Source organism: Phyllopteryx taeniolatus, chromosome 3, assembly GCF_024500385.1.
Source record: "Phyllopteryx taeniolatus isolate TA_2022b chromosome 3, UOR_Ptae_1.2, whole genome shotgun sequence".
NCBI classification, from domain to species: domain Eukaryota; kingdom Metazoa; phylum Chordata; class Actinopteri; order Syngnathiformes; family Syngnathidae; genus Phyllopteryx; species Phyllopteryx taeniolatus.
In genome coordinates this window covers 30,298,650-30,325,198 of record NC_084504.1, presented here as the reverse complement: position 1 = coordinate 30,325,198, position 26,549 = coordinate 30,298,650, and the positions used below count along the sequence as shown (strand labels likewise).

Below are 26,549 nucleotides of genomic sequence, written 5' to 3'. Positions count from 1 at the left end.
TACAAATGAGATAAAGTCAGAAATAGTCACTATATATTTAATATTTTCTACAATACATTGAAAGGAATAATAGAAAATCCCAAAATACAGTAAATCCAATGTCCTCAAAACTTTGAGCTTTGTAGTTCTTTAAAACAGTAACTTTCATTCCTGTTTCTGCCATTATTGTGTTATTTTTGCATCAAGTGACATCTCAACCATTTGGCAGAAACAAACTAAATAACTATTGAATTTTGTTATCTTTGCCCAAAGGAAATATAAAATGCGAACGTTTTGGATTGGTTTATAAATGGTTAAGTACGGGAGTTTTTTTCACCATTTCTACTTTTACCTTTTTTTTCCCCCAAGTACTATATCTGTACTTCTCATGAAGTACCAAGTTTGAGTACTTTTGTCACCTGTGCTTTCTTCTTTCTTCAACCACGGAGAGCGTTGACGTACTGCATCGCAACGTGGCTGATGCAGAACAGAAGAGGCTCCAGAGGGCGATCGAGATGGCACATCTTCACATCTCTCTGCCTTGGAAGAGCTGAGGCATCGGCAGGTGACAGCACCCACCCCGCCCGCCACTTCTTTGACCTTATGCCCTATGGTAGCCGCAGTGGTGGTCCAAGACCAAATTTAGTTGGGGGGGGGGGGGGCAGCCAGGGGCCAATGGTTTTGTCACAGGGGGCATAGTTGCTGCTCCCCCTAGGAATACAGTTGTCAAGGGGGGCAGGGGTTTGCTGACTGAAAATTTTGCCAGACAAGACTAGTACCCAAAACTACTTGGTTTGTCAACAGGGGGCTGGGTTACTGACTGAACTTGGAACTTGGGTGGTATATTTTTCAGTTTTTGGTCTGGCTTGAACCAAACATAGGATGGGGGAAAGCACGGTGTTAGGGGAGCACTGGCCCCCTAGAACCGCCACTGGCTATAGTCCATCAGGACCAGAACTAACAAACTCAGACACTTTCTTCCCACAATTTACCAATGCACTGCACAATGTGTGCCTTTCTGCCATTTGCATTGCTTAACCTAGTCTTATTTAATATAGCTTTTTAAAATTTCTATTCTATTCTATTCTATTTTGTGCCTCATATAAATGTGACACATTACATTAAGAGAGCGAGTAAGACCATTTAATTACATGACATGTCCCTCAGTCGAGAGAAAACAACCTCATCGTGTCTCGCATTAAAGGCGGTACCAGCAGTGCCTGAATGGCCTGAATGGGAAGCTCTATTACTTCCAGCTGTTGGATGGAAACTATTAGCGAGCGCCATCTCCCTGATGAGCTCTGAAGTGTGTGCGCACGCTCACACATGCAAACATAGGCTGTGCGCACGCACACGCACACACGCCTATCCGCCCTCGCCTACTTTCAGAGCCACGCTGGAGAGTTCAACATAAGATAAAGACACGTTGTTGGTTGGAGACAGAGGACAAGAGAAAGAGAGAGAAAAGCAGCTGAGCTTGTCTCCTTCCTCCTCCTCCTCCTCTTCCATTCACTTCCTTCCTTCACTCGTCTGCGCTGAGGAGACCCCGGTCGGCCTGCGCTTGTTTGTGAGTATGCGCACATCTTGACCACGACCAGGGAGCAGAGTCATAAGAGACAAAAAACAAATGATGCCATTGCTTAATCCTTATTTGTTTGCTTCTGATTGGGAATTAAACAGCAAAGGATGGGCTTCAATATGACTGCTGTCTGTTTTAAAGTCTGTTTTATTTGATCACTTTTACTCAAAACAAAGTCAAGAAAAAGTACCACGATTGTAGGGAAATGATTACTGTAGGAAGTTTCACAACAGTTTATGAAATGTCTTGATGTTTATCAGCAGTGCTCTGTGTGAAAGGTTCAGACACACCATGTGCTAAAGCAGTTGTTCATTCATTTTTACCCATTTTGTTTATTTAACCCAGCCTAAAGTTCCCCTGAGGCTATATAAGGATATTTGTGGGCCATGTATCGAGGAGCAAAAGTTGTTTACTGCTAAAACAAATACACCCTGATGCTGACATGTTTGTTCTCATGCTTACATTCCTTCAGTGCTACCTCAGAGAACAAGATGTGACACAAATAAGATGACTTCAAGTTCTAACCAGTGGTACCTGTTCCTCTGACAGTTCCGTACCGTGGACTCTCTCAAATGACCGAGCATAAACGTTAATTGCGTGTTTTTTTTGTTTTTTTTTATGGACATGTTGTGGCAGTAATAGGGGGCTAAGTATTTCCCTGCTTACATCAGTATTATTATTTTTTTTTGTCAAGGTGTATTCGCCAGTGCCTGTAAGCCGTAGTGTGCGACACTACGGCTTATTGTTGATTGACAGCCAGTGTCAGTTGAAATGAGACAAGTTGCAAAGGGTTGAGACACACCGGGTGGATTAAGCACATGGTTGTGAGTCTGTTTGTGAATGAGGTGGTTCTCCTCTTTCGACGTGATGACATCTTAAGGGGATTTGCTTCTTTGGGAACTGGAAGACATAAAAGGATGTTGGGAGGAGTGGAAAAGGAGAGTCACTTGCAGACGCGTTGACAAGAGCAGCAGTTCTACGCTTGGTGACTTTTTTTCCCCCTTTTTGTCCTCCGGCATCTTTGAAAGTTTTCGTTCCTACGAAGCAAGAAAGTGCAAAGGGTCAGAGGTATTGTTTTGATTGTCATTTGATGGTTTACTGATTAGTTGGGTTATGTGCAAAGTAGTACATTTTTTCTTGATTTTGTTTGTTTTTTTTTTTTTTTTGTTTTTTCAAGGCAGGTTAGTGGATTTCTACTGGTAGGCAGGCCATTGCGATTGGCTTGGTGATTGTTCCTTTCGGCTGATGTTTCCCATCCCGTTTGTTGGTTGATATTAGATAAAAAATCCTCTTCCTTCAATTTGTATGTCTGACAATGTTAAAAGTTTGACGTCTAACTGAGGCGTATTATTATCGGGAGGACCATAACAGTTGAATGAACTACACAAAAAGTATTGTCAAAGGAATGTCTGTCTTAAAGTGTCAGTGAAAGTGGATCTTTATTGCTTTTGTAAAGGGAGAATTTTTGAACATTTTTCTTGTATTGGAACTTGTTAGATGCTAGTGCAGCTAATCTAGAACAGTGTGTTCGGCCAATGAAATAAGTTGGAGATCTGAAACTAACATGGATATCCATCAGCTGAAGGCTAAAGTCTCTAATTGCTAGGTGGTGATAACAACTTTACACTGTAAAAGAGCAGAATGATGGAGGTCATCACTTAAAAGTCATAAACTGACAATGACTTGATGATAGCACTATGACTGTGACAGAGACAAGAGGCTCTTGGGATTAAGATTTATTGTTTAACTACCTGCAATATGCTGAGTTATAATACGGTTTCAGTGTGAGTCTGGATGTCACCATTCAAGACCCAGAGGGGAAAATTCAAATTCAGGAAGCATTATTACATGAGCGAAGACACAGTTGCTTACTTAGTTCACTTATTTGGGAAAGAACACAGAAAGCTATGTCCTGAACTAGGATGTGCTGTGACATGTGGGGCTAAAGTGTTAATCACCTCTTGTGTGATTTGGCGCAGAGTGACAAGGTGTTAGATGTGCTCACAGTGGGGACAAAGTCTGTTCATGGCGGGATGTAGGTTATAGCCCCGCCCCCCTTGAGCCGCAACGCTGTGCCTGCTTGTGTCTCAGCTGGTCCAGAACCACAACTATTTGGCAAAAACAAGACCGCGAGGAGGGCAGGATCAGTACTGTAAATGGATATCTGGCTGGGGATAGCATCACCAAGCCAGACCGCTGAATTATTAAAAATACTGGAGTCCTTCACTTTCTGCCTAGAACCAAACATAATACACAGAGAATGTTACAACAAACAGAAGTCTCTTGGATGTCTTGAGTTTATTGCCCCAGAGATGAAAGTACACCTGAGAAAGAAAGCAATCAGATTGTGACAAGGTAACTGGATCACTCGGCTGGGGCAGTGAGTTTGGAAGTGCAACACAAGGCCGACACAAATCTCTCAGCAAGCTCATTTTCATGTTGTGCACACTTGGAGATGTGTGGCTGAACTGGAAATCCAAGTTTTAATTGAGAAAGCACCACTGAGTGCAAAAGCAACGGCGTCCTACTGGGCACATTCAAATCAGGAGTTTGGAATGTTTAAACGTGCTACTTCTCTAAATTGCCATCAGAAGGACAAACTATCATCCAGTCCCTGTTTATTTAACAGCATGTTTGTGTGAGCTCATGGGAGACTGCTTTATCAAGAGTGGATGACGTGGCCAGTAGAACAGAAAGAACTCCTGTCCTCCTTTGCTACATTTGGCCTTTACCCACTCACTGGCGCACACACAGACACCCACACACACACACACACACACACACACACACACACACGGAGCGGGAGTCAGAGGACAGATGAAGATACAAAGTGCTGGTGTCATGGAGTCACTGGGCAGTGACTGGGGAGGTGGAGGTGATGAACTATTTTCATTGGCCTTTGGTTAACCCCAGGCTGTAAAATAGCACCTTATCACAACAATGGGGCTTCTTCACAGGGTCAGGTGCCCCGAACTGACAAGCCAAGAGCAGGATGCCTTTTGAGCGGGGGCCGAAGGGGTTGCTATGGCGATGTTTGTCATCTGGGAAGTCTTCTGCAGAGGCATGCTGGGTGAGAGCGAGATTGCGAGAGAGAGAGACAGAGAGAGAGCTTGTATTCTGACGAGGTCGTTTAGTGAGAGCACCAAAGTTTTGCGCAGTCCATTTGGGAGGTGAGTACACTTTTTGTCCTGAAGATCAATTTGCATTGTGTGCTGTTACAGGAATTTTTTTTTTAAAATGTTGATCAACCTGTCTGGCTGCTCCAAGCTGGCAGGATTAGAACACCTATTCAGGAGTGATTAAACACTGGGATGCTGTTGAAGTACACTTTTAAACAATTCTCATCATTCCTCACATCCTCTCGACTGCAGTTAGACACTGAGAAAGCAACTCTAAGGAAGAATATTTCTCCAGATTGCAAACCTTAAAAGCAGCTCCCCTCACTGTCAGATCCATTTCCACAGGCGCCTCTGATTCCCTTTGTAATGTTACTAAGGGTCCTCCCGTCAACCCGCATATGTGCAATGCGCCATCAGCTTTAGATATGTGAAATGACAGCCGTGAAGATTTGTGTCATTTTCCTAAAGGTGTTGAGGATGTGCGCCTTCCTCAAATGGTCCAGATTGTGGTTAGTTGCTTTTAAGACGTTTGCCCCATTGCATTTTGGAGGGGAGGGATGCGCTTTCAAGACGCAATGCAGAATGAAAATATCATAAGTTGCAGTTTGCTTCCAGAGTACTGTCAGTTGGCACTTGAGCAAGGCATTAATCCCTGCTCAGAGGAGAGAAATTCTCCTGGCATGGGTTCCATTCCCACTCGATGCGTTGTTCAGAACTGTTCTAACTGATCAGTGATCAGTCCATACTGTTTTCTGGAATAGGTTCCTGCCCCTGCTGTGACCCTAAACAGGATAAGCTGAACAGAAAATTGATGAGTGGAAACCGTGGACTGATCACGTCCAATGGAAAATAAGAAAGAAAAGAAATCTAGTGCACGGTGGAGCATTTGGTTTGTGTATCTGTCTCAAAGCTGAAAACTTCTGCGAACTCCAACTTCCTCCCACATTCCAAAAACATTGAAGACTCTAAATGGTCAAATATGGTTGTTTATTTGCCCTGCGATTGACTGGTGTCCGGATCCACCGTGAACAGGATAAGCAGTAGAAAATGACTGAATATATAAATCTCCTGCAGTTTCTGTAGTTTTATCAACCAGGTGGTAACTACACTCACTTTTCCAACTAGTTAATTCGCCCACCTTGGGGGATTTTCAGGTTTCAGGTCATTTTAGTGCCTCGGATTGAGTGCCTCACAAGCGCCTTTCTGTTGACAAGAAAAACACTGCAGTCGTCCTGCTGTTCGCATTGTAGAAGCACCATACAAGGATGTGAATTACTCTCTCCTGATAAATGAGCGTATCCGCCAATAACTACATATCATAAACTTGTGCTGCAGATCCTTGTATGGGCTCCGTCTGTGTTGGTTAGTGCAGCACGGTTTATGATCGCCGGTCCTGCAGGACCTCCGACACCTCTCACATAACTGCAGCCTGACTCACCTAACATTTGGAAGTAAGCGCGGTCACCTAACGGCATCATTATCATCTCATCAGTTTAAAATATGGGCTTTTGTTCACTTTTACAACTATGATGCGTCAGCTGCATCCGCAACATTTTCTTGGTGATGGTTTGCTGGTTATGTATTTACCTTCGTGGCTCTTTGCAACACTGCGATTTGGTATTCTGAAAACCCCTGACCTCAGTTCTATTGAACATCTGTAGAAGGAGCAGAAACTTGCAATCTGGAGAAGACGCAAACAGTAAGTAAGTAGGCCAAAATGCCCGACGTCAGGTGCACAAGTCTCACTGAGAGCTATAAACATCGTTCGATTGCCTCAAAAGGTTGTGCAGCAAAATGTTAAATTAAGGATACCATCATTTTAGCTTGTTTTTCTGTAGTTCTCAGTACATTTTTATTCATCATTGCTTTTTTTACTTCGGTGAACATTGTGGATTTCTCTTTTGTGATGAAAGGACACCAACATTTTTTCCCCATGTGTATCTTCTCATTGTGCATGTAACAGAGCTGGTTTCATGTTTAAATCCATCCATCCATCCATTTTCAGAGCCGCTTATCCTCACAAGGGTCGCGGGAGTGCTGGAGCCTATCCCAGCTGTCATCGGGCAGGAGGCGAGGTACACCCTCAACTGGTTGTCAGCCAATCGCAGGGCACATAGAAACAAACAACCATTTGCACTCACCTACAATTGCACCTACAGGCAATTTAGAGTTGTCAATTAACCTAGCATGCATGTTTTTGGGATGTAGGAGGAAACCGGAGTGCCCGGAGAAAACACACGCAGGCACGGGGAGAACATGCAAACTCCACACAGGCGGGGCCGGGGATTGAACCCAGGTCCCCAGAACTGTGAGGCAGACACTCTAACCAGTCGTCCACCATGCCACCTTCACTTTTAAATCATATAACCCAATTCCAATGAAGTTGGGACGTTGTGTTAAACATAAATAAAAACAGAATACAATGATTTGCAAATCATGTTTAACCTATATTTAATTGAATACACTACAAAGACAAGCTATTTAATGTTCAAACTGCTAAACTTTATTGTTTTTAGCAAATAATCATTAACTTAGAATTTTATAGCTGCAACACGTTCCAAAAAAGCTGGGACAGGTGGCAAAAAAGACTGAGAAAGTTGAGGAATGCTCATTAAACACCTGTTTGGAACATCCCACAGGTGAACGGGCTAATTTGAAACAGGTGCGTGCCATAATTGGGTATAAAAGGAGCTTCCCTGAATTGCTCAGTCATTCAAAAGCAAAGATTGGGTGAGGTTCACCTCTTTGTGAACACATGTGTGAGAAAATGGTCGAACAGTTTAAGGACAATGTTCCTCAACGTACAATTGCAAGGAATTTAGGGATTTCGTCATCTACGTTCCATAATATCATCAAAAGGTTCAGAGAATCGGGAGAAAACACCGCATGTAAGCGGCAAGGCCGAAAACCAACATTGAATGCCCGTGACCTTCGATCCCTCAGGCGGCACTGCATCAAAAACCAACATCAATGTGTAAAGGATATCACCGCATGGGCTCAGGAACACTTCAGAAAACCAATGTCAGTAAATACAGTTCGGCGCTACATCCCTAAGTGCAACTTGAAACTCTACTATGCAAAGCAAAAGCCATTTATCAACAACACCCAGAATTGCCGCCGGCTTCTCTGGGCCCGAGATCATCTAAGATGGACTGATGAAAAGTGGAAAAGTGTTCTGTGGTCTGACGAGTCCACATTTAGAATTGTTTTTGGAAATTGTGGACGTCGTGTCCTCTGGGCCAAAGAGGAAAAGAACCATCCGGACTGTTATGGACGCAAAGTTCAAAAGCCAGCATCTGTGATGGGATGGGGCTGTGTTAGTGCCAATGGCATGGGTAACTTACACATCTGTGGAGGCACCATTAATGCTGAAAGGTACATACAGGTTTTGGAGAAACATATGCTGCCATCCAAGCGACATCTTTTTCATGGACGCCCCTGCTTATTTCAGCAAGACAATGCCAAACCACATTCTGCACGTGTTACAACAGCGTGGCTTCGTAGTAAAAATGTGCGGGTACTAGACTGGCCTGCCTGCAGTCCAGACCTGTCTCCCATTGAAAATGTGTGGCGCATTATGAAGCGTAAAATACGACAATAGAGACCCCGGACTGTTGAACAGCTGAAGCTGTATATCAAGCAAGAATGGGAAAGAATTCCAACTACAAAGCTTCAACAATGAGTGTCCTCAGTTCCCAAACGTTTATTAAATGTTGTTAAAAGAAAAGGTGATGTAACACAATGGTAAACATGATCCTGTCCCACCGTTTTTGGAACGTGTTGCAGCCATAAAATTCCAAGTTAATTATTTGCTAAAAACAATAAAGTTTATCAGTTCGAACATTAAATGTCGTGTCTTTGTAGTGTATTCAAGTAAATATAGGTCGAGCATGATTTGCAAATCATTGTATTCTGTTTTTATTCATGTTTAACACAACGTCCCAACTTTATTGGAATTGGGGTTGTAGTACAATTCCCCAAACATGGAGTTTGTGTTTAGTAAAAGTGCTGTGTTTAATCACACAGTATGTACTTTAGGTCATTGCTGAATATAAAAGATATTGCCACCTTAAGAAATGTACTGTTAGATCCTTCATGGATCAAGACTTCCACTCATCAGATTGTGTGCAGTAGTTCCACTTGATGGAGTCAATGATTAACTTTGTGCACAGAGTCCAAGGCTTGGCTTGTGGAGGAGTGATCAAGTGACAGTTTTATTTGTCCCATTAAAGATCTCAGATCGTCAGCTCACATCATCACTTGGCTGTGTGGATGATTTATGCATGACAGGATCCTCCCCCAGACCACAAATCATCAGCTTCCCTTTGGTGCACCATCAGGTTGTAGAAATCCAGCAGTCAACACCGTGCATGTCATTCATTGGGCTTTGTGTGGTCAACTTGACAAGTTAGAACAATGAAGTGAGTTCTGTGCTTGGGGAAAGAAGTCTGACCTGATGACATTCTTCTCTAGGAGCAAGTGATTAGCTAGGACATTGATTGATAAGATCGAAGGATGTTGTGTTTGATTTACTGTGAAATGAAATGCAAATGTTAAATTCAAGCATTTGTCAACCGTCTTCATTGCATCACTAATGTGGTGTGATGTGATAAAACGTCCGGAATCACTCGGGTGTGGCGGTGAAGTCCACTGACCCGCTGAACTCAGCAACTTCTAATAATAGTCTGGTTCCTTATCTGGTTCTGGTTCAAGACTTTTTCACAGCTAGCCTATGAGTCACAATGCAGACGTGTGATAAAAGATTCTGCCATTGGATTACTTGAATGGCCCTCTGTAGATTCACGCTTAGGTTTCCTTTGTAGGGTTTCCGAACATCTGGCCCGTTGCTTGAAAGTGACCGATTGAGTTTCCTGTAGACAGAAGCGCATTACCATATTCCAAGTTTCTCATCTTGCATGCACTGTGTTATGCCAAGAAAAGCCATGGCTGCTATTTGACAGATAGGAAGCAGGAAGTGTGGTTTGCAAGAACTATCTCAAACGGCTCATTTTATCTTCATCTGAGTTGCACCTGGACCTTTTATGGCGATGTTCTTTTCCACCCAAAAACGGATCCAGGGGTGATAATAGATAATTCACATAGTGGGGGATTAACGCGCTACGGCCTCGACATCTGCTCTTGATACACAGTCATTACGTAAGAATTCAGCACACATTCAAAGGGAAAACCAGAACCTTGGCTGGTTTTTAAGACACCAAGAGTTTTTTTCCTTATTAGGAAGCATTGATTCACGCTTAAGAGGGGAACGCATGCAGTGCCGAATGCTGATCCCTGGAGAAATGAGACGCAGATATTATAACATGAGTTTATTTATAGTGATTCTACTTGGACTTTCAACATTGGAGCTTAATTGACTGCAAGAAATGTATAGACCAGCAATATCTAATAATCTTAATTTACTATCTTCAAAATGTTTTTTTGGCCATTGCCTTAGCAATGCTAATACTAATAATTCCTAGAATAGGGGTTAATCTGTCGCCATCCTCCTTTACTAATGTCGAACTGCATTGACCGTAGTGTCATAGATTAGTGGTTACCTGTCTGCTTAAGGGTTCTGAGGTTGGCGGTTTGAATCTCAGCTCTGGCCTTCCAATGTGGAATTTGCATATTCTGCCCTTGCGTGGGTTTCCTCTGAGTACTTTGGCTTCCTCCCCATTCCAAAAACTCGCATGTTAGGTCCGTTAGGTTCATCTAAGTCTCTAAATTGTCCGTAGTGCGAATGGTTGTTTTTGTATATCTGCCCACCGATTGGCAAGGGACCAGTGCAAGGTGTACCCCGCCTCCCACCCAAAGTCACCTAGCATAATTCCTAATAAGGATGAGCTCAAGAGAAAATTAAGAATTGGATGGATAGTTTTGCAACCATAACCATGGTTGGAGCCCTGCATGGAGCAAAAAAATGAATTGTGTGAATGGCTTTAATTAAAATTAATATTACTTTCGCTTCTTGTGACGCTGCACCGTGTCCAAAACATTGTAAAGTGATTAAGATGAAGTTATGTATTTTGTGTGCATTGTTCTCTGTTGAACAGACAATGAGCTGGCTGCGATTGTTTTGGGCAATGAAAAGCCATTTGTCATCACGGAGCAGAAATGTTATTTAAAAAAAACAAACTTTGCTGTTATGTAACCTAGTTTATTAAGAGATGATGAGCCTGATAGTGAGATTAGTGTTCCCAAAAACCCCAAAAACAAAACACTGGACTCATGGGTTCTGTACTGTCCGTGGCTGTTTTCACAGACTTGACCGCAATCCTAAAAGCTGAAAATTCCATGCGGAAAAGTCATCAGTGCAAATTTTGTCGGACAGCCCCCAGCTTGTTGTGTCCCCACCCACACACATGGACTTTCTTACCCGTCTCCATGGCTTACACCAGAAGTCAAATGGTCAAGAAAGTCCCAATATCAAGCCTGATCTTGCCTTCTACAGGGCTTCTCTGTGTGCCGTGTTGTGTTGACGTCAGTCTAGAACATTCTGACAATAGAATGACAGCTCTACCACAGAAAATGTTATAATCATTCAAACGGGAATGTTGCCATTCAGGGGCCACACGTTGGCCATGGTAGACGACAGCCTGCCTGCTCCATTTGCGTGTGATAAAGGAAGGAAGACCCTGATCTTAAATTTAAAAGGCTCAGTCATTCAGAAGCTAGTTTTTGTTTTCAGAAGGTGACTTGCTCTATCAGTCCAGCTTGTTCTGATGCTGTATGAGGTGGAAGAGATGTGACTCACAGTCGTCGTCGTGGGTGGATTTTTCCCTAGCAACAAGAAAAATGGGTGATGCTAAGTTTCCTCTGGAATACTGGGGGGCTCGATAATGGAACATTGTTAAGTGTGCCTGGATGTAAAACTTGATTTATGATGACTCAACACTGGAAAGGTTGAAGGTTAAAAAGGCCTAATTCCACTGCCAAGAATTCAGCATAACTGACCAGACACAAAATCTAATGTTACAGTGTTTCTGTGTGGATCACTTTAGCAGACATCTTCTGGACATTTCCATTGACGAAACTGTCAAAAGTAAGAAATCTACAACATTTTACTCTCCACGAGGGAGCAATAACTGTGAACAAAATGTTGAAACAATTTCTGTTCACTACTTTTGATGCGATCAAGGTCCTGTGATGATGTCACGTTGTCACAAAATGGCCTCAACATGAAAGAGTCTTAAGTACTGAGACTGGCAAGACTCAAAACATCTTTGGATTTCAAGTTGATCCATAGTTTAGATTTTCAAGTTGATCCATAGTTTAGTTGTAACCAGGATAATTTGTTTTTTAAATGCTACCTTTTTTCCTGGCATCATTTTAATACTTTCAACTTGAAGCACATCAAGCATCTGTACATTTTTGATTTTTTTGGTATTTATTTTGTTGTTTATATATTTTGACACTTAAACTGTAGACCTGTTTCACTCATTTGAGAATGTCATTGGTGCCTGGTGTTTTCTGGCACAAAATAACTAAAACTCAAATAAAAAAAACAGTCTGACAATAGCATCTATTTTTTGTGTACAAAAATGCTTTGATGGGTATATTGACTTTTGTTTTTATTGTTTATCTGCAGTTACTTTTGGGGAGAATCCGCCACACAAGAACAGACAAGTGACCACATGCAGTCACAGGTAAGTGTTTCTAAATGATGTTACAGATCTTTAAGTACTCACACACCTTCTCATTCAGTAGCAAAAAGCAAAACGTGTCCAAACCTTTGACTGGTAGGACATTGAGTTATCTTGTGTATGAAATATGCTATACAAGTACATTTGCTTTGCTTTGGTACTGTATGATTGGGGGAAAAAAACAACAACAAAAACATTTTTTACTCACTCCACAAGAACATGAAATACAAAACAACAGGTCTCTTCATTTAGATACACCTACACAGTCTAATGAGATGCAACAGCAGAGATAAAGGTGATTTAAACCACTCCAAACAACAACAATAATAACCGTATTGTTTAATTAATGCATCTTTGAAAGTGTCAATCCAAACTGAACTGCCTAATGTTATGGCCGGTGAGAGTTATGGCGCTACTATGAAGCCGAGGAGCGTTCCCATGACCTCCGGCACCCGCACACAGCGAGCGCAGAACCAGATTCAAAAGTTCCAATCGAAGAGTCGGACTGGCCATCGTTAGGCGGCGATAAAAAGATCGCCATGGTGACCGTAAGACGACAGCTAGCTTGCCGGACTGAGGTTGACATGGGTGATCCCTTTCCAACCTCTCTCGCAAGCTCCGCCCCTTGGCAGCAGGATGAGGGGCTGCCTGGTGAATAGAGATTTAATAGGCTCATAATGGTCCTCTCCGGTTTCTGTGCCCCCCTCTGCACCTTCAATGACTTCTTTCTACGCTTGTAGCAGAATGAGATGATGCAGTGGGTGGAACTTCACCGCCCACTGGTCCTGCTTTAAATAAATTAGGGCCTTTTCATCCGGTGTTGTTCTTTCATTATTGTCTGAGGAACAGTTCAGCTCCAAACATGTTCACAAGACATCCCATGGAGTTTTTTTTTGTTTTTTTTTAACCAGAGCAGAACAGGACGACATGACAGGAGCAAAGTACACTCATTGTTTTTCTTCATGCATATCGTTTTCATTCCCCTTCTTTATTATTTGCAGCTTTTTGACGAGGCCGGCTGTCCAAATGGCTTCTCTAGGGAGCCAGGGGGTCCTTCTGGTCAGCACATCATAACTTCTCCAGATCTGACCAAAGAGGTGGTCATCTCCCCTGGACTGCCGACTCCTCCTCTCAGCCCCTTTCGAACAACGAGACTTTCATCTGGAGAATTCAAGGTATACCCTGAAATGTCAGGGAAGTTATCTTCTCTCAGAACGAGTGCCTCACCATGTGGACAAATGTAGTATCACAGTCTTTCGGAATTTGGATCTTCAGTGGGGATTTACCCGACTCAATCCACCACATAATGTTGTAAATTACTGAATAAACAATACACACACATACATATGGCATTGCTTGTGTAGAAGTCACACAATATTTCTTACTACATACATGGATTGAAGCGACCTTTTTTCTCTGTAGTCCCAACTAAGTATAAAAGCACAAGTTTCAAAATAAGTGTCTGTATGTATACATAACCCACAACACAGGCAAAACAATCTCCATGGGCTACATTTGACCCACTGACGGGCTGGTTCTATGTTTGACACTCCTGATGTATGTTACTGTATTACGTAACGACGCAAAAGATTTTTTATTCACACTGATGACGTTCTGTCTATCCCAAGGCCTCTGATGTCAATGGAAGTGGCCAAACTACTCCCAGCTTTGGATCATATTATGGGCCCTCACAGTCACATGGTAAACTTGATTTCTTTATTTGTTTTATTTTTATTCCATTTTTGGAGCATGTGGATGAAAATACATTTTTAACAAAACTAAAAAGAATGGATCATAGAATCGGTAAAAAATGTAATGCAGTACTAACATGGCAATTGTTGTCCAGGGGGGCTCACCAATGGGGTGCAGCCTTCTCCCACTAGGGAGGAAAGACTCATCAAATTCTCAGGAATTGGCCCCGTGGATGAAACTGGGATGCCCATTGCCTCCAGATCGGTAAAATGAAAGAAACAATTTTTTTTTACGCTTTTTGCTTTTGTAAATTTTGCTTTCAGTGTCATTTCATGCTGATTTGATGTATAGCTCAAATATGTGTGTACCCTCTGTACGTCCTCTTTTTCCCCCCACCAGAGTGTACACAAGCCCAGAGACTGGTACAAGAGCATGTTCAAACAAATACATAAGAAGCCGGAGGGTACGATTACACCTTCTCCTCCTCTCACGCATAGTTGCTTTTGCCATAATCCCTCTCAGCACAACAGATGTCATATTCTTTTATTATTATCATTATTATTGCCTTCCACATTTCAGACTAGTTTGTCACTATTAACAAAAGAAGCAAAAAAAGAGCCACAAAGTTGATGTATTTGAAGTAATTGTAGATGGAAACTACTAATCTGTTTTTTGTCTGTTGTTTTTAGAATGTGAGCCGGAGGATTCAGACAGGTGGTCGACTAGATGTAAGTGTTTCTTCTTCTTCTTCTTCTTCTAGGGATGGGCATTTGACTAGAGTTCCATCATCAACAATGGACAAAATGAAACATTATCATTATTTCTTTAATTATTTTTGACTGCGATTGGCTGGCAACCAGTTCAGGGTGTACCCCGCCTCCTGCCCGATGATAGCTGGGATAGGCTCCAGCACGCCCGCAACCCTAGTGAGGAGAAGCGGCTCAGAAAATGGATGGATGGATAATTATTTTTGACATTTTTTTTTTAATGTGTTTGAGAATTTCCCAAAACGGTCTGAACCCGTTTCGATGCCACCTGTGCCATTTGTGGATGTTTTCGTGGATGTTGCTAAACTTTCCATAGCTGAATTAATTTTGTCGAAGCGAATGTCTCAGGACCTCCGCTGGTTACAACCAAGTAGTGCGCTCCAATTTGCGTCAACTGCTTCAAGATGGTATTACCCTCACAATCAACGTAATTCTTTAACCATTTAAAACTCATTCACTGCCAGCCTTCCAAGTTAACATGGATATTTGACTTCTAAAGCCGTCAATTGCAGTGAATGTGTTTTAATTGAGAATTATGCCGGTTACTAGATTCTATCACATTTAACATTGTTTTTTCAATCCCATTATGTATGTTTTTTTTTTTTAAACTACCACTCACATGAATCCGCAGGCCTGCAGGCCTCTGCGAGGAGTGAGGATGAAGAAGGCGATAAATATCTCTTCAGGCTATCACCACATGGAGCCTTGCCTGACTGGTGAGTGGATTCACAGTCACTGTCACACACAGCTGAACATATCCTCGCCGGCACTGGAAAGCACCTGTGGCGCACACATGCACATTGCCAATTACAAGTCTGTCTGATGTGCATATTGTAGTAGTGCAACAGGCAAAAACTGAGTCTAGGAGGCAGGAGCCCTCTTTGAAGCAGGCCAAGTCTGAAGTCTGATTTAAAATTAAACATACGAAACAGCATGCCACAAGTCAGATGAGTGGTTTCCAACCTTGAGAAGAATATCACGCCACAAAAACAAAAATGTCACAACAAGTTTGTATAGTACAGCATACTGAAATCATGATTATCTCAATTTACTCATAAATTACAGTTAATTAAGTACATTCTCCCATCTAGTGGAAGAACATTTAATTGTTGTCCCTGTCACTATGTCATTGGCATTGACAGATGAACAAAGATCATTTTCAGGCCAGTTAAGTGAAATTGGATAATTTCTCATGGGACATTTGATGGTGTCCCACATAAGCACTAATGTGCCACAGTGGTTGGAGATCACTTGGCTAAATGACGTTTGTTGCCTAAACATGATTTTTGTCTTCATCTCCCTAATGCTGTTGTTACACGTTTTTTTTTTTTCTGAATGTGTTTTAGTGGAATGTGAAATGGCGTTGCTTTCTCTGACTGCAGGTGACGCCTTAAAGAAAGCCAACATTTGTGTCGAGGAGGAGTGGGGGTGGGTTGGGCTGCAAGTTGGGATTTGTTGTTGCAGCACTTACAATAAGGCAATGATTAAGTTGCAGTGTGTGTGTGTGTGTGTGTGTGTGCATGTGCGTGTGTGTGCGCCCACTTGGGTCTTACATTTCAGGAGCCAGAATGTCAGCGAGCTGTCAGATCCAGGAAAGCAGCAGCCTAAACCCAAGAGCATATTTGACTTTGAGCCTGAAAAAGATGTTTCTTCGGTAAACTTCAGCCAGGTACAATGTGTAACACGTTTAAAAATAGTTGCTGTAACCAACTTACCACTTTCCATGTTTGCTGCCTCATTCCTTATCATAAAACACTGTCTTTGTGTTCTTCTCACAATAAGCTAATGAGTAACTTGTGGTTTACTATCGGTTCTATTCAAAAGATCCAATAAGCTTTGTCTGTTTGTGATCTTATAATTTCCATTGGGGTTTCTATTTAGTGCAGTGCCAGATAAGTCTTTTGTACAAGGACAGAGTTTGTGCTCTTTGCTCTGTGTTAGTGCAATATAAAGTCCTGTGGATGCAATCACGAGTACAAGGAATCTTTATCCCCCCTACCCACATGCACACACACACACACACACACACAGGAGCTGAGGTGTCTTGTGATCTGTATTATGACGTTAACCTTTTGAGGTCCAGCATTTCCGTTTGACATCCAAGAGTTTCTGAGACAAACTGTGCACAAACCGTGTCAGGTGCTCCGCAGCGGCTTTATAATCCGTGAATGGAGTGCGGATGGCGCCAAGCTGGGAGGAAGGCCTTGGCATACAATTAGGAAGTTTCTGCTTCTTGCCAGCTGAGAGTTTTATAGTTACACTTGGTAGAATTGAGAGCAGATGGAAATGTGGCTTTCTTTGAGTACTCAAGTAACCTGTGGTAATTCATTTTAATCAGGTCAGAAAAGCGTTATTTTCATGAGTAAAGTGAAAACTATTACCTGTTTTATTCATCACAACATAAACAACTTTTAATAGCACCAAATGCACCTTCATCTTTTTCACAGTTAGCAATGTATTGTAATGTTGTATGTTGTAATGTTTTTAGTGGATGTATGGAGATATCTCAGGGCAAAAATTGACATTTTTAAAAACAAAATACCCTACGGTATATATTCTAGTCAGCATATCCGGTATTTTAAATAACAGGTTGGGATAGGCTCCAGCTCACCTGTGACCCTAATGAGGACAAGTGGTAGCGAAATTGGATGGATGGTTTCCAATGTCATAATGCAGAAATGAGCTTTTTCTGTTAACTTTATAATGATAGGATAATATTGAGATCGACGCAACTGGACAGTGACAGTGCAGCAAAATAAAAACACTTTTAAATAAGAGTGATTCCCAATTTATGAATAAAAAGACCTTTACATGAAAATACTGCAAAATACTATGAAATATTAAACATTGTATTGTGCAATACGAATATTCAATTATGCAATTTATAAAGGCATTTAGTTATTAATCTAACAATCATCCACACCATATTCAAGTTATATCTCCATGAAGCACATTTTTTTCCTCCACTATTTATTTAGTCATTTATTTATTTTTATTCATTCCTTTTTTTCATTATAATACTGTTTTATATCAAGAGTAATGTAACTCTGCAAATTAAGTGCAATAGATAACAAAACTGCAAATGTAATCATTCACAAAACAATAATGCATGGTTTTATTATGATTTATCTTTTTACATTTAATAGTTAAAATGGCTCGGTGTTCTTCCCTGAATGATTGGATGTGTCAGTCATCAGCTTGTATGTAAGAAATGTTAAATGTTAGTTTTAAAAAAAAAAAAGAAATTTCATGACATCGTCATTGCACCATGTAGCCTGAAGATGGTTGTACTGAGTGTAACCTTTCATTAAAAAAAATTCCAAAGTGTAATATTTATTTGAACTATTGGCTTTTCCAATATATGGTATAGTTGGTATGGTAGTTTTTTTTAAGCCATTAAACAATGCAAAGTGTTGCAAAATTACTTTTCATTGTGCACAGCCATTCTAAAGTAAGCAAAATTAATGTTTTGTTCAGCACAAAAAGAAAAGAGAGAATAGTGTTGCGCACCAATTTTAGAATATATCCACCCTAAATGGAACTGTGCCCTGCGATTGGCTGGGGACCAGTTCAGGGTGTACTCCGCCTTTCGGCCGAAGATAGACGGGATATGCTCCTGCATGCCCGCGACCCTAGTGAGGATAAGCGGGACAGAAGACGAATGAATGAATAAATGTTGCAAACATTAGAGCCTGCTGTCAAAACACAACAACGTCCCTGGGTGGGCTCGAACCACCAACCTTTCGGTTAACAGCCGAATGCGCTAACCGATTGCGCCACAGAGACACGTCCTGGTTCATGTGAACCACTGAACCCACCACGCGCAAACACGCCCGCCCGATTATACAAGTAATAGAGGAGATGGACAGTCAGCAGAAAAGAAGAAAGAAATCGGAGATGGATTACAACTGATACGGAACCAGTGTGTGCTGATAATGAGCAGTTTTACTATTGCTAAATTAGTTGTGTTAATTGTAACAGATGCAAAAGCACAGAGACTGGAGGAGAGGTTAGAGAGGTAATTCAACCGCTATTTTTGAATGCACATGAACGGCAAAATTGACTTTCTGTTACTCTTCCAGTCTCTCTATTTCTCAGTTGCAACCTGCTCATGACACGGTGACATTCTAAGCTCAGTGGCCTCTTCCCACTGAAAATAGAATGTTTAATGCCTAGCAATGGCAGTGCAATGTTCGTTGTTGTCTTTGTCTCATGATATAAAAATATGAACAACAAGTTGAAAAGGGTTGTTTAAATACCAAATTCTAATCGAACCCAAACATTATCGGTAGTTTCATGGATTAAACACCTGTTGGGCATTTTGCCGTTGGGCAAAAAGTACTGAAACATTCAACATTTGGATATGTGCACATAAAAGGATAATAATAACTCAACAAATGCACTATCACAAAATATGTATTTTTAATTTATGCACTGCTGTTCACCCTAAAAATGAATCTCATATTCATACTCCTCTTTGTCAACAGAGCCCATACATTTTTTTTAAAAGCCTACTCGATGTGTTGTGTGTGACACGTGTCTGTTCAAAGAAATATGAATATCAACAATCAATTTGTTTCTGTCTATAGGGTTACCAGTCGCCCAAAAAACATCCTGAGAAGTCAAAGTCTCCTTCAGTTGAGGTGAGCCATCTCCCTGTTTAATATTGCGAAAACAATTCCAAAACGAGCAACGCCAACTGTGACATCATCGCCCGGGCTCAGGCCAGTCTGGTCTCCGAGCTGAGTCGCTTTGAGGCCGAGTTGGACTCGGATATCCAGGGCCTGGAAAGGAGACTGTCCCAGAAGCAGCAGCAGCGTCGAGGCTGGGGTGAGGTACTGAGCCCCCCCGCCCCAAACCCTCCTTGACTGTCTCAGCTGAGGAATCCCTCTTAGCCGTCAGAAAACTGCTGACCCCTCCAAACTCGACTGTCTGAGCCTCACTGCTGTTTATTGTGTGTTCTGACCTGGATGACAGCTAAAGAATCACCACCCTGTCTTGCACGTTGACTCATCTGTGAAATCATTTGCCTGCAAACCCCCACCCTTCCCCTCATGCATCCGCCTCAGCCAAGTTTGATGTGTCTGCCGTAATCAGTTGCCTCGCATAGAGCACCCGTGTTCACAGTCCTTCGATACAGATCGTGTCGATACGATCCCGCCTGTGTGCTGATATCTTGCATGACCTGTTTCTGAATGTTGTGAAATCATGAGTGGACTTGTTGATGAGCCAAGGGCCCAGATGATTTCAAACTCCCCCTGGGAGTGGTCAGCACCACCGTGTTGCCTGCACGTGTTGTTGAAAGAATTCCTCCAAGCTGGGAGACAGTGGAGGCTGCAGGGAACCAACTTTGATTAAAAAACAAAAAAAATCACTCTACTTCCAGGAGACCAGGGCCAGGGACCCAGTGACTGCTCCGAGGGCTGCAAACACAAACTACAGGTCTGTAACCACTTGACAAAATATACTAGCGGCAACTACAATTGCTTTATATTAAAATTTTGACCAAAAGAAGCATTGTTAGATTCCAGTCAAATTCATTTTCTCTGCCATTCACTTACAAATCTTGCACTTTTTTTTTGAAGTTATTTAAATGTTTATTATTCTAATGGCACATTAAAAACTAACATCTAACTTTTAGAATTGTTTTGTTTGTTTTGGGAATGAATTGTTGGCTAACATTTAATGTTGTGGATATTTGTAGTCATTCTTGCTCGTCTGTGGCAAGGCAAATAAACACAAATTCCAGAGTAGTGCAAAGACCAGGATCAATAACCACATAACAGCACAACAATCAGCCTCTTCTCCTATACCATTTTTTTTACTCCCCGATTTGTCTATACAAAGTTATTACACTTAAAAACTCTTCCCCAAAACAACGTCAACGGGTTTAAGAACAGTACATTTTTTACTTCAGACGACATTCCGCATTTCTAACCGTGCGTGTAATGCATTCTTGGAAGATTCTCGCTGTTGTTTGCCGAGTCGGGTTCACGGGGATCGACCTTTTAAGGCTTGTGGAGTTCAGTGGCATTATTTGTTTGTTTCTGAGGACATGTGGAATTACAAGATGAAGTGACAAAAAAGAATTGTAGTGTTTTGTATGTTTTTTGCATCCTGTCATACTGACAAGTTTAGTTCCTGCTAACACTAAGCATGTGCTACTGTTTGTTTGCAAAGCAATTTAGAAATACTTAAACCTTCATTCAAATAAGACTTTCTCAGTGCTTGAAGATAATTGAATGAAGATGCTTAACGCCTATGAAATGGATGAACAGCGCATGTTAGAAAGTAAATAAGTAAATAACTGAGCTCCTATTATTTGTTTTTTTAAGTAAAAATGTAAAAAAGATTCTGTCTGATTTCCTGTCGATAAAGTACAATGCCTGTTTTGATAAGTTGGCACATAAAAATATTTGCACACTAAATAGTTAACTTCTTTAACTTGCATACTGCTCATTGTACTGTGAAGAAAAATAACAGATCGCATTACCAAAACATTCCCATACCTCTGCTAACACAAACCAATGAGAATAACTGGGGAAAAAAAACTTACCTGTATGTTTTTTTTTTCTTTCCCAGATTAGACTGAACATTTTTGACTGCCAGAAGCCGATGGTTTTTAGGCTGCCAAAAAACATGTTTGCTACGAACCGTTCTTGTAGCTGACAGCATCAAACACTTCTCTTTAATACGGCCATTTTGGGACGGGGAATACCTTGCTCAATAAAGTAAATACAGATAGCCGAACAAATGACTTACCTCGTATTTATTCATTTATGTTCAGCAATTCATCAGCGCCAAAGCAGCCCATCCGTCACTCTGTTGGCCCCTCATCAGTCTTCGCTCCTACATTTGGTAAACAACATTCTTTGTTCATGTCACTGCAAGAATGTTTTCATTGTTTAATGAGCTGCTGATGCCAATCGGCAGATTGTTACGGTAGGTTATATAAAGCTCTGCTCTTTAATAAAACAACGCTTTACAACACGAGACTGTAGACACTCAATGAGCTCTTTAGTGACCTGCTGGAATTGTCTTGTAATTTAATATGTGGTCCCATGATTGTATTCCATTGCCTCTGAAGTTTGTTGCACAGACGTCTCAAGGTTTAATGGTGGTTTTGGAACAAATAAATAACAATAAATTTTCAAAAAATGGTGGCTGAATAGTATATGGGTGTGGAAGGAGGAAACCTTGGAAAAGAGGAAGTAGAGCCTATCATACTTGTTTGAGATGAACTTCATCCCATTTATTTTCCAGTTTTAGTTATGAGATCAGCCTAATTACTTAGGTTCAGTATTTTGCCGATGTTTTGAAGATCTTACTTGTTTTTTTTAGTATTATAATACAGGATATAGAGGACTTTTTATGCTCTACTAATCCTGCTGTATGATCACTTTGCTCTGTAGATCAACTTTCTCCTGCAAATGACACAATGGAGCGCTCGCCTAAGAAAGAGGAAAAGAAGGTCGATCCTTCCGGAAAGCATCACTATATTTGACTGTGCACTTTTGTCATCTTGTTTTCAATGAAATATTAAGTCGTTTTTCTGTTTTCAGATGAAAGCAGCTCGGGCCAAGTTCAATTTCCCGGCTCAGTCTGCAAAGTGAGTTACCAAATTGATCTGGTTTGATAAAAATTTAAAATAAAAATCAAATTAATTCAGCACAGTTGCTGGTATAAAACGGAGTATGACAACAGTATTAGCTTTATACTTGTGCAGTTCCAGATACATTGGTGTTGTAGCCTGTTGGGGCTCATGTTTCTTGTTCCCTTCATCTCTCACACAGGGAGCTCACGCTGCATAGGGGCGACATCGTCTACATCCACAGGCAAGTAGACGCCAACTGGTTTGAAGGAGAACATCACGGTAGAGCGGGCATCTTCCCCACCACATATGTGGAGGTAACAAAAAAAAAAAAAAAAAAAAAGGGATTCATTGTGGCTCTGATTTCATGCTGTTTTTCTCTTTGTCTTCTCACATCGTTAAGATGAGCTTTTCAATTTCCCGTCACAGATTCTGCCTCCATCCGAGAAGCCAACGCCTATAAAGCCTCCCAGTGTGCAGGTGCTGGACTATGGCGAAGCGGTCGCACTGTATAATTTCAATGCTGACCTTCCAGTGGAACTTCCCTTTCGAAAAGTGAGTTCAGTATACAAACTGTACATACTGTACATTTGGATCATGTTACTGTGTTTCATCATGCATTAGACAGCATCTCTTTGTGTGACAAATATGGCTGAAACATTTGTCACATTTCTGTCGGGCCAATTATGCATTACTCGTGCACTCAATGTAGTAGTCTCGCCACGCTGCACTATTTTCATATCTGTTGTTGACCAATACTGGCCACTCATGTGCCTGAGTAGCATCTGCACCACTGCACACTGACTGAGGAGTATCTGCAACATTTGCACAATCAACATTGTCCCAGATTATCGCGCTACTCGTCACTTTAAACTGCATACACTCCTTGAAGTCTCGGCGCCCTTTGCACAATGGTCATTGCAACGGACTATTGCAATATTAGTCATTCAAACTGCTCTTAGCGCTAGAGGACTCTGCATCTTTTTGCACAATTGTCAAAAAAATAAAATAAATAATAATTGTACCGGAATTACCAGATAACTAGCAACCCTTTATTGCTCAGTGACTGTTTTTCTCAATGTCTTTATGTCTCAAAAGTGTTGTGTCAATTGACTGTCTGTTGTCGTACTAAAGCGGCTCCAACTACTGGAGACAAATTCCTTGTGTGTTTTTTTTGGACATACTTGGCAAAATAAAGATGATTCTGATTTTGAAACGACTATAATTGGGGTTAATAAGTAAGGGCATTCATTGAAATGCTTCAACAAGGTTTTGGCCACATTACATTCTAGATGACTTGGATTTTGAAACTATCGCTTATTCTTTATCATTCATTATTATTATATATCAAATTCTATTAGCCCCCCCCCCCTGAATTTGTTGTTATATATCATGATTTTTGGGGAGATGATTTGCTGAGGGAATCATGAAGCGTTGAATAGTTGAATAGTTCTGCAAGCATGTGGATTTTGAGAACGCACTTAATTAACCAAATATGGTTTCTTTAATAATAACTTGACATGATCCCCAAAAAATCGATCAACAGATTGTACAGCTTGTGAGCTTTACACAGATTTATTCCAAACATTATTGTTGGACAATTTAAACACAGAGTGGTGTAATTAAGCCCACACTTCATTTCAGATCTGTCTGTCTGTCTCTGGAAGATTTAAAAAGAATCTAATCTCAACCATTTAGATTGTATGCTCAGCAAACTGTATGCTCAAACCCTTGGCGCTTGTCATTGAAGGCTTACAACAACAGTTTGTAACATTCCCATGTCAACGATTAACTACGTTCAAGCACTTGTTTGTGTAGTAAAATACGCTGAGCAAGGGAATTTTCAATTCTGCTTTATGTGTGAACTTGACTTTTGCATGTTATCGCCTCAAATATTTTGCTGTTGTTGCAATAGTATTAACTTTAATGTGGAATTTGTCAGGTTGAGTTGTCATAGTTAAGTAAGTAATGTTTTGTGTTTGTTTGTTTGTTTTCCCATTCTGTTCCTTAGGGGGAAGTAATAAGTATTACTAGATGTGTCAATGACAAGTGGCTGGAGGGGAGGATCTCAGGGACCAACCGAAGTGGCATCTTCCCTGCCAGCTACGTTCAGGTCAACAAGATGCCCCGCACCAAATCCTCCACAGACGACTTCTCGACAAGCCCCATGTCTCCTTTGTCTCCTGGACCTCAGAGTCCAGGACGTCCGCTCCACTCGCCTTGCCTGCGGTCGCCATTGTCGCCGTTCAGCCCCGCATGCATCAGCCCCAAAAGAGAGCACTCCCCCCGCAATCCTTCGTCACCTCTACCTTCTGGTGCTGCTCCACAGTTGCACTCGCCTGTTCAAACACTTCTATCCAAAGAATCTGCCAATCGGTGGCCCCATAATGCCTCCAACCCCGCTTCACCTCCCGACCGCAACGTTTTCAGCTCCGCGTCACCTTCTGCTTGGTCAGCAGCATCTCCACATAGCACAGAAGGGCCCATAGTAAACACTCCCAGATGCAATGATTCCTCGCAGGTCTGCCCTCACCGCCTCTTGTTGAAACTCACTGCATGCCCACATCTGTTAAACTACGCTCGTCTTTATTGTTGTATACCTGGCTGACAGGAGATTTTCATTTTTCTTTCTAGGGAGTGCTTTCGGATCCCAGCGCCAACTCACGCCGACCTGCACAAATGCCAAACACTGCTGGCTCCACAGTGGTGCAACGTAAACCGTAATACAGCACACCAGCTCAATTTTAGCATAACAAAAGAAGATGCCGTTTCGTGACTGTATGGAATTTGCGATTTCCCTCCAGGTATAAAGCTGTCTACAACTACAAACCACAGAATGCAGATGAGTTGGAACTGAGAGAAGGCGATGTTGTACAAGTAATGGAGAAATGTGATGATGGCTGGTTTGTAGGTGAGAATATCAAAAGGCAAACTATTTACACTGCAATCAATATCAGTGCCAGTGTGAAGTATTGCACATTTGACTTCAGTGCAATGAGTCTTTATTTAGCACATGAATTTCCTGCATGTGTGTATCTAGTTTTTCTGTTATGTAACAATGCATATTCTCAAATATGTATGATTCAGGTACGTCAGAAAGGACTCACGCTTTTGGGACTTTTCCTGGGAATTATGTGACAGCAGTTTAAGCTTCTTGTTTGACCACACTGACATGGATTCACAAGAGCTCAACAACCACCCACCCTCATCACCTCCCTTAAGACGGGACAGGCATGTTCACCACTTTTCCATGCCCAAAAGTGAAAACAGGAGAAGTCCTCACCTGCCCGCATGAGCGCATGAGTGTGTTGCACTGGCTTCATTACTTCATGTACACCCAGCATAAGAATACTAAGGCTGGATACTGAAGACATGCAAAGAATGAATGATTTAGTTGCACAATTATTTGCACATTTGTATTTCTTTCCAGAATTATGACCGTTCTTTCTAATGTTCTGCATTCAGCCACCACAAACCACTCCATGAATTTGATATGAATTTCTAATATTTTGTGGAATCGACGACTAACATTTCCATAAAATGTCTGTCTCAGATTATTTTTCAGATCTTTGAAGAAGTTGGAAGAAGCAACACGAACCTCTCTAGAAAAGCTCTTAAGTTAGAAAGGGAAAATATGTGCCATTAAGTTTACATCCATCCACAAGGCTATTCAGAAAAGAAAAGTTTGATAGCACAAGCACTAGTTTCTTCCTATCAATTGTTAAATGTCTAGTTATCTTGTTTTTTTTTTTTTTTCTAAAAAACTGAAACAGGAAACATGACTTTTTCTCAGTTTAGAAGAAGTCTGCTACAGGAGACAAATACATAAGTTAACTTAAAGTTGACTGTCTTGCCACTAAAAAGTCACAGCACACTTGCATGCTGTTAGCTCGTTCGTCTTTCCTGCTTTAAACCACAATGCAAGGTCTTTTATGCCAATGTAATATTGGCAACCCCCCCCCCCCCGCACCCCTGTTTTTTTTTGTTTTTTAATTACATTTTTTTAAAGACATTTCATGACATCATCACTGTAAAATTAATCATGTTGCCTGAAAATGGTTGTACAGAGTGTAACCTTTTATCAAATAAAATTCCAAAGTGTAATATATTTTCCAATGTATGGTATAGTTGGTATGGTAGTTTTGTTAAGCCATTAAACAATGCGGTGTTCCAAAATGA

At 41.3% G+C, this 26,549-nt stretch overlaps 1 protein-coding gene and 1 non-coding gene across 9 annotated transcripts; one reads left to right on the top strand and one right to left on the bottom strand.

Moving 5' to 3' along the window:
* Nucleotides 1–1,251: 1,251 nt before the first annotated feature.
* On the top strand, nucleotides 1,252–26,549 carry sorbs3 (sorbin and SH3 domain containing 3). 8 transcript variants are annotated; one of them, XM_061768515.1, is made up of 22 exons: nucleotides 1,252–1,546; nucleotides 4,516–4,728; nucleotides 12,266–12,323; nucleotides 13,322–13,495; nucleotides 13,949–14,021; nucleotides 14,167–14,276; nucleotides 14,412–14,475; nucleotides 14,702–14,740; nucleotides 15,411–15,495; nucleotides 16,340–16,448; nucleotides 19,369–19,422; nucleotides 19,504–19,614; nucleotides 20,166–20,221; nucleotides 21,567–21,637; nucleotides 22,192–22,250; nucleotides 22,342–22,388; nucleotides 22,573–22,687; nucleotides 22,800–22,925; nucleotides 24,382–24,891; nucleotides 25,005–25,090; nucleotides 25,175–25,281; nucleotides 25,458–26,549. In XM_061768515.1, the coding sequence occupies exons 2-22, from the start codon at nucleotides 4,583–4,585 to the stop codon at nucleotides 25,517–25,519; spliced, it is 2,262 nt and encodes a 753-aa protein (XP_061624499.1). In that variant the 5' UTR covers nucleotides 1,252–1,546; nucleotides 4,516–4,582; the 3' UTR covers nucleotides 25,520–26,549. The 8 variants fall into 8 exon arrangements, with proteins under 8 accessions (XP_061624499.1, XP_061624507.1, XP_061624501.1 ...); XM_061768523.1 differs by lacking the exon at nucleotides 4,516–4,728 and adding an exon at nucleotides 6,683–6,752 and having other exon boundaries at nucleotides 1,369–1,546; XM_061768517.1 differs by having other exon boundaries at nucleotides 1,369–1,546; nucleotides 25,924–26,549.
* On the bottom strand, nucleotides 18,492–18,565 carry trnan-guu (transfer RNA asparagine (anticodon GUU)). The gene has a single exon. It is a non-coding gene; the product is annotated as a tRNA-Asn (tRNA).

Bases quoted from the DNA above. Each gene is read 5' to 3' on its own strand.
- sorbs3 (XM_061768515.1), top strand. From the start codon at position 4,583: ATGGCGATGTTTGTCATCTGGGAAGTCTTCTGCAGAGGCATGCTGGGT. The intron at 16,449-19,368 runs GTACAATGTGTA...TTCTGTCTATAG, and splicing joins CTTCGGTAAACTTCAGCCAG to GGTTACCAGTCGCCCAAAAA. The intron at 25,282-25,457 runs GTGAGAATATCA...TGTATGATTCAG, and splicing joins TGATGATGGCTGGTTTGTAG to GTACGTCAGAAAGGACTCAC.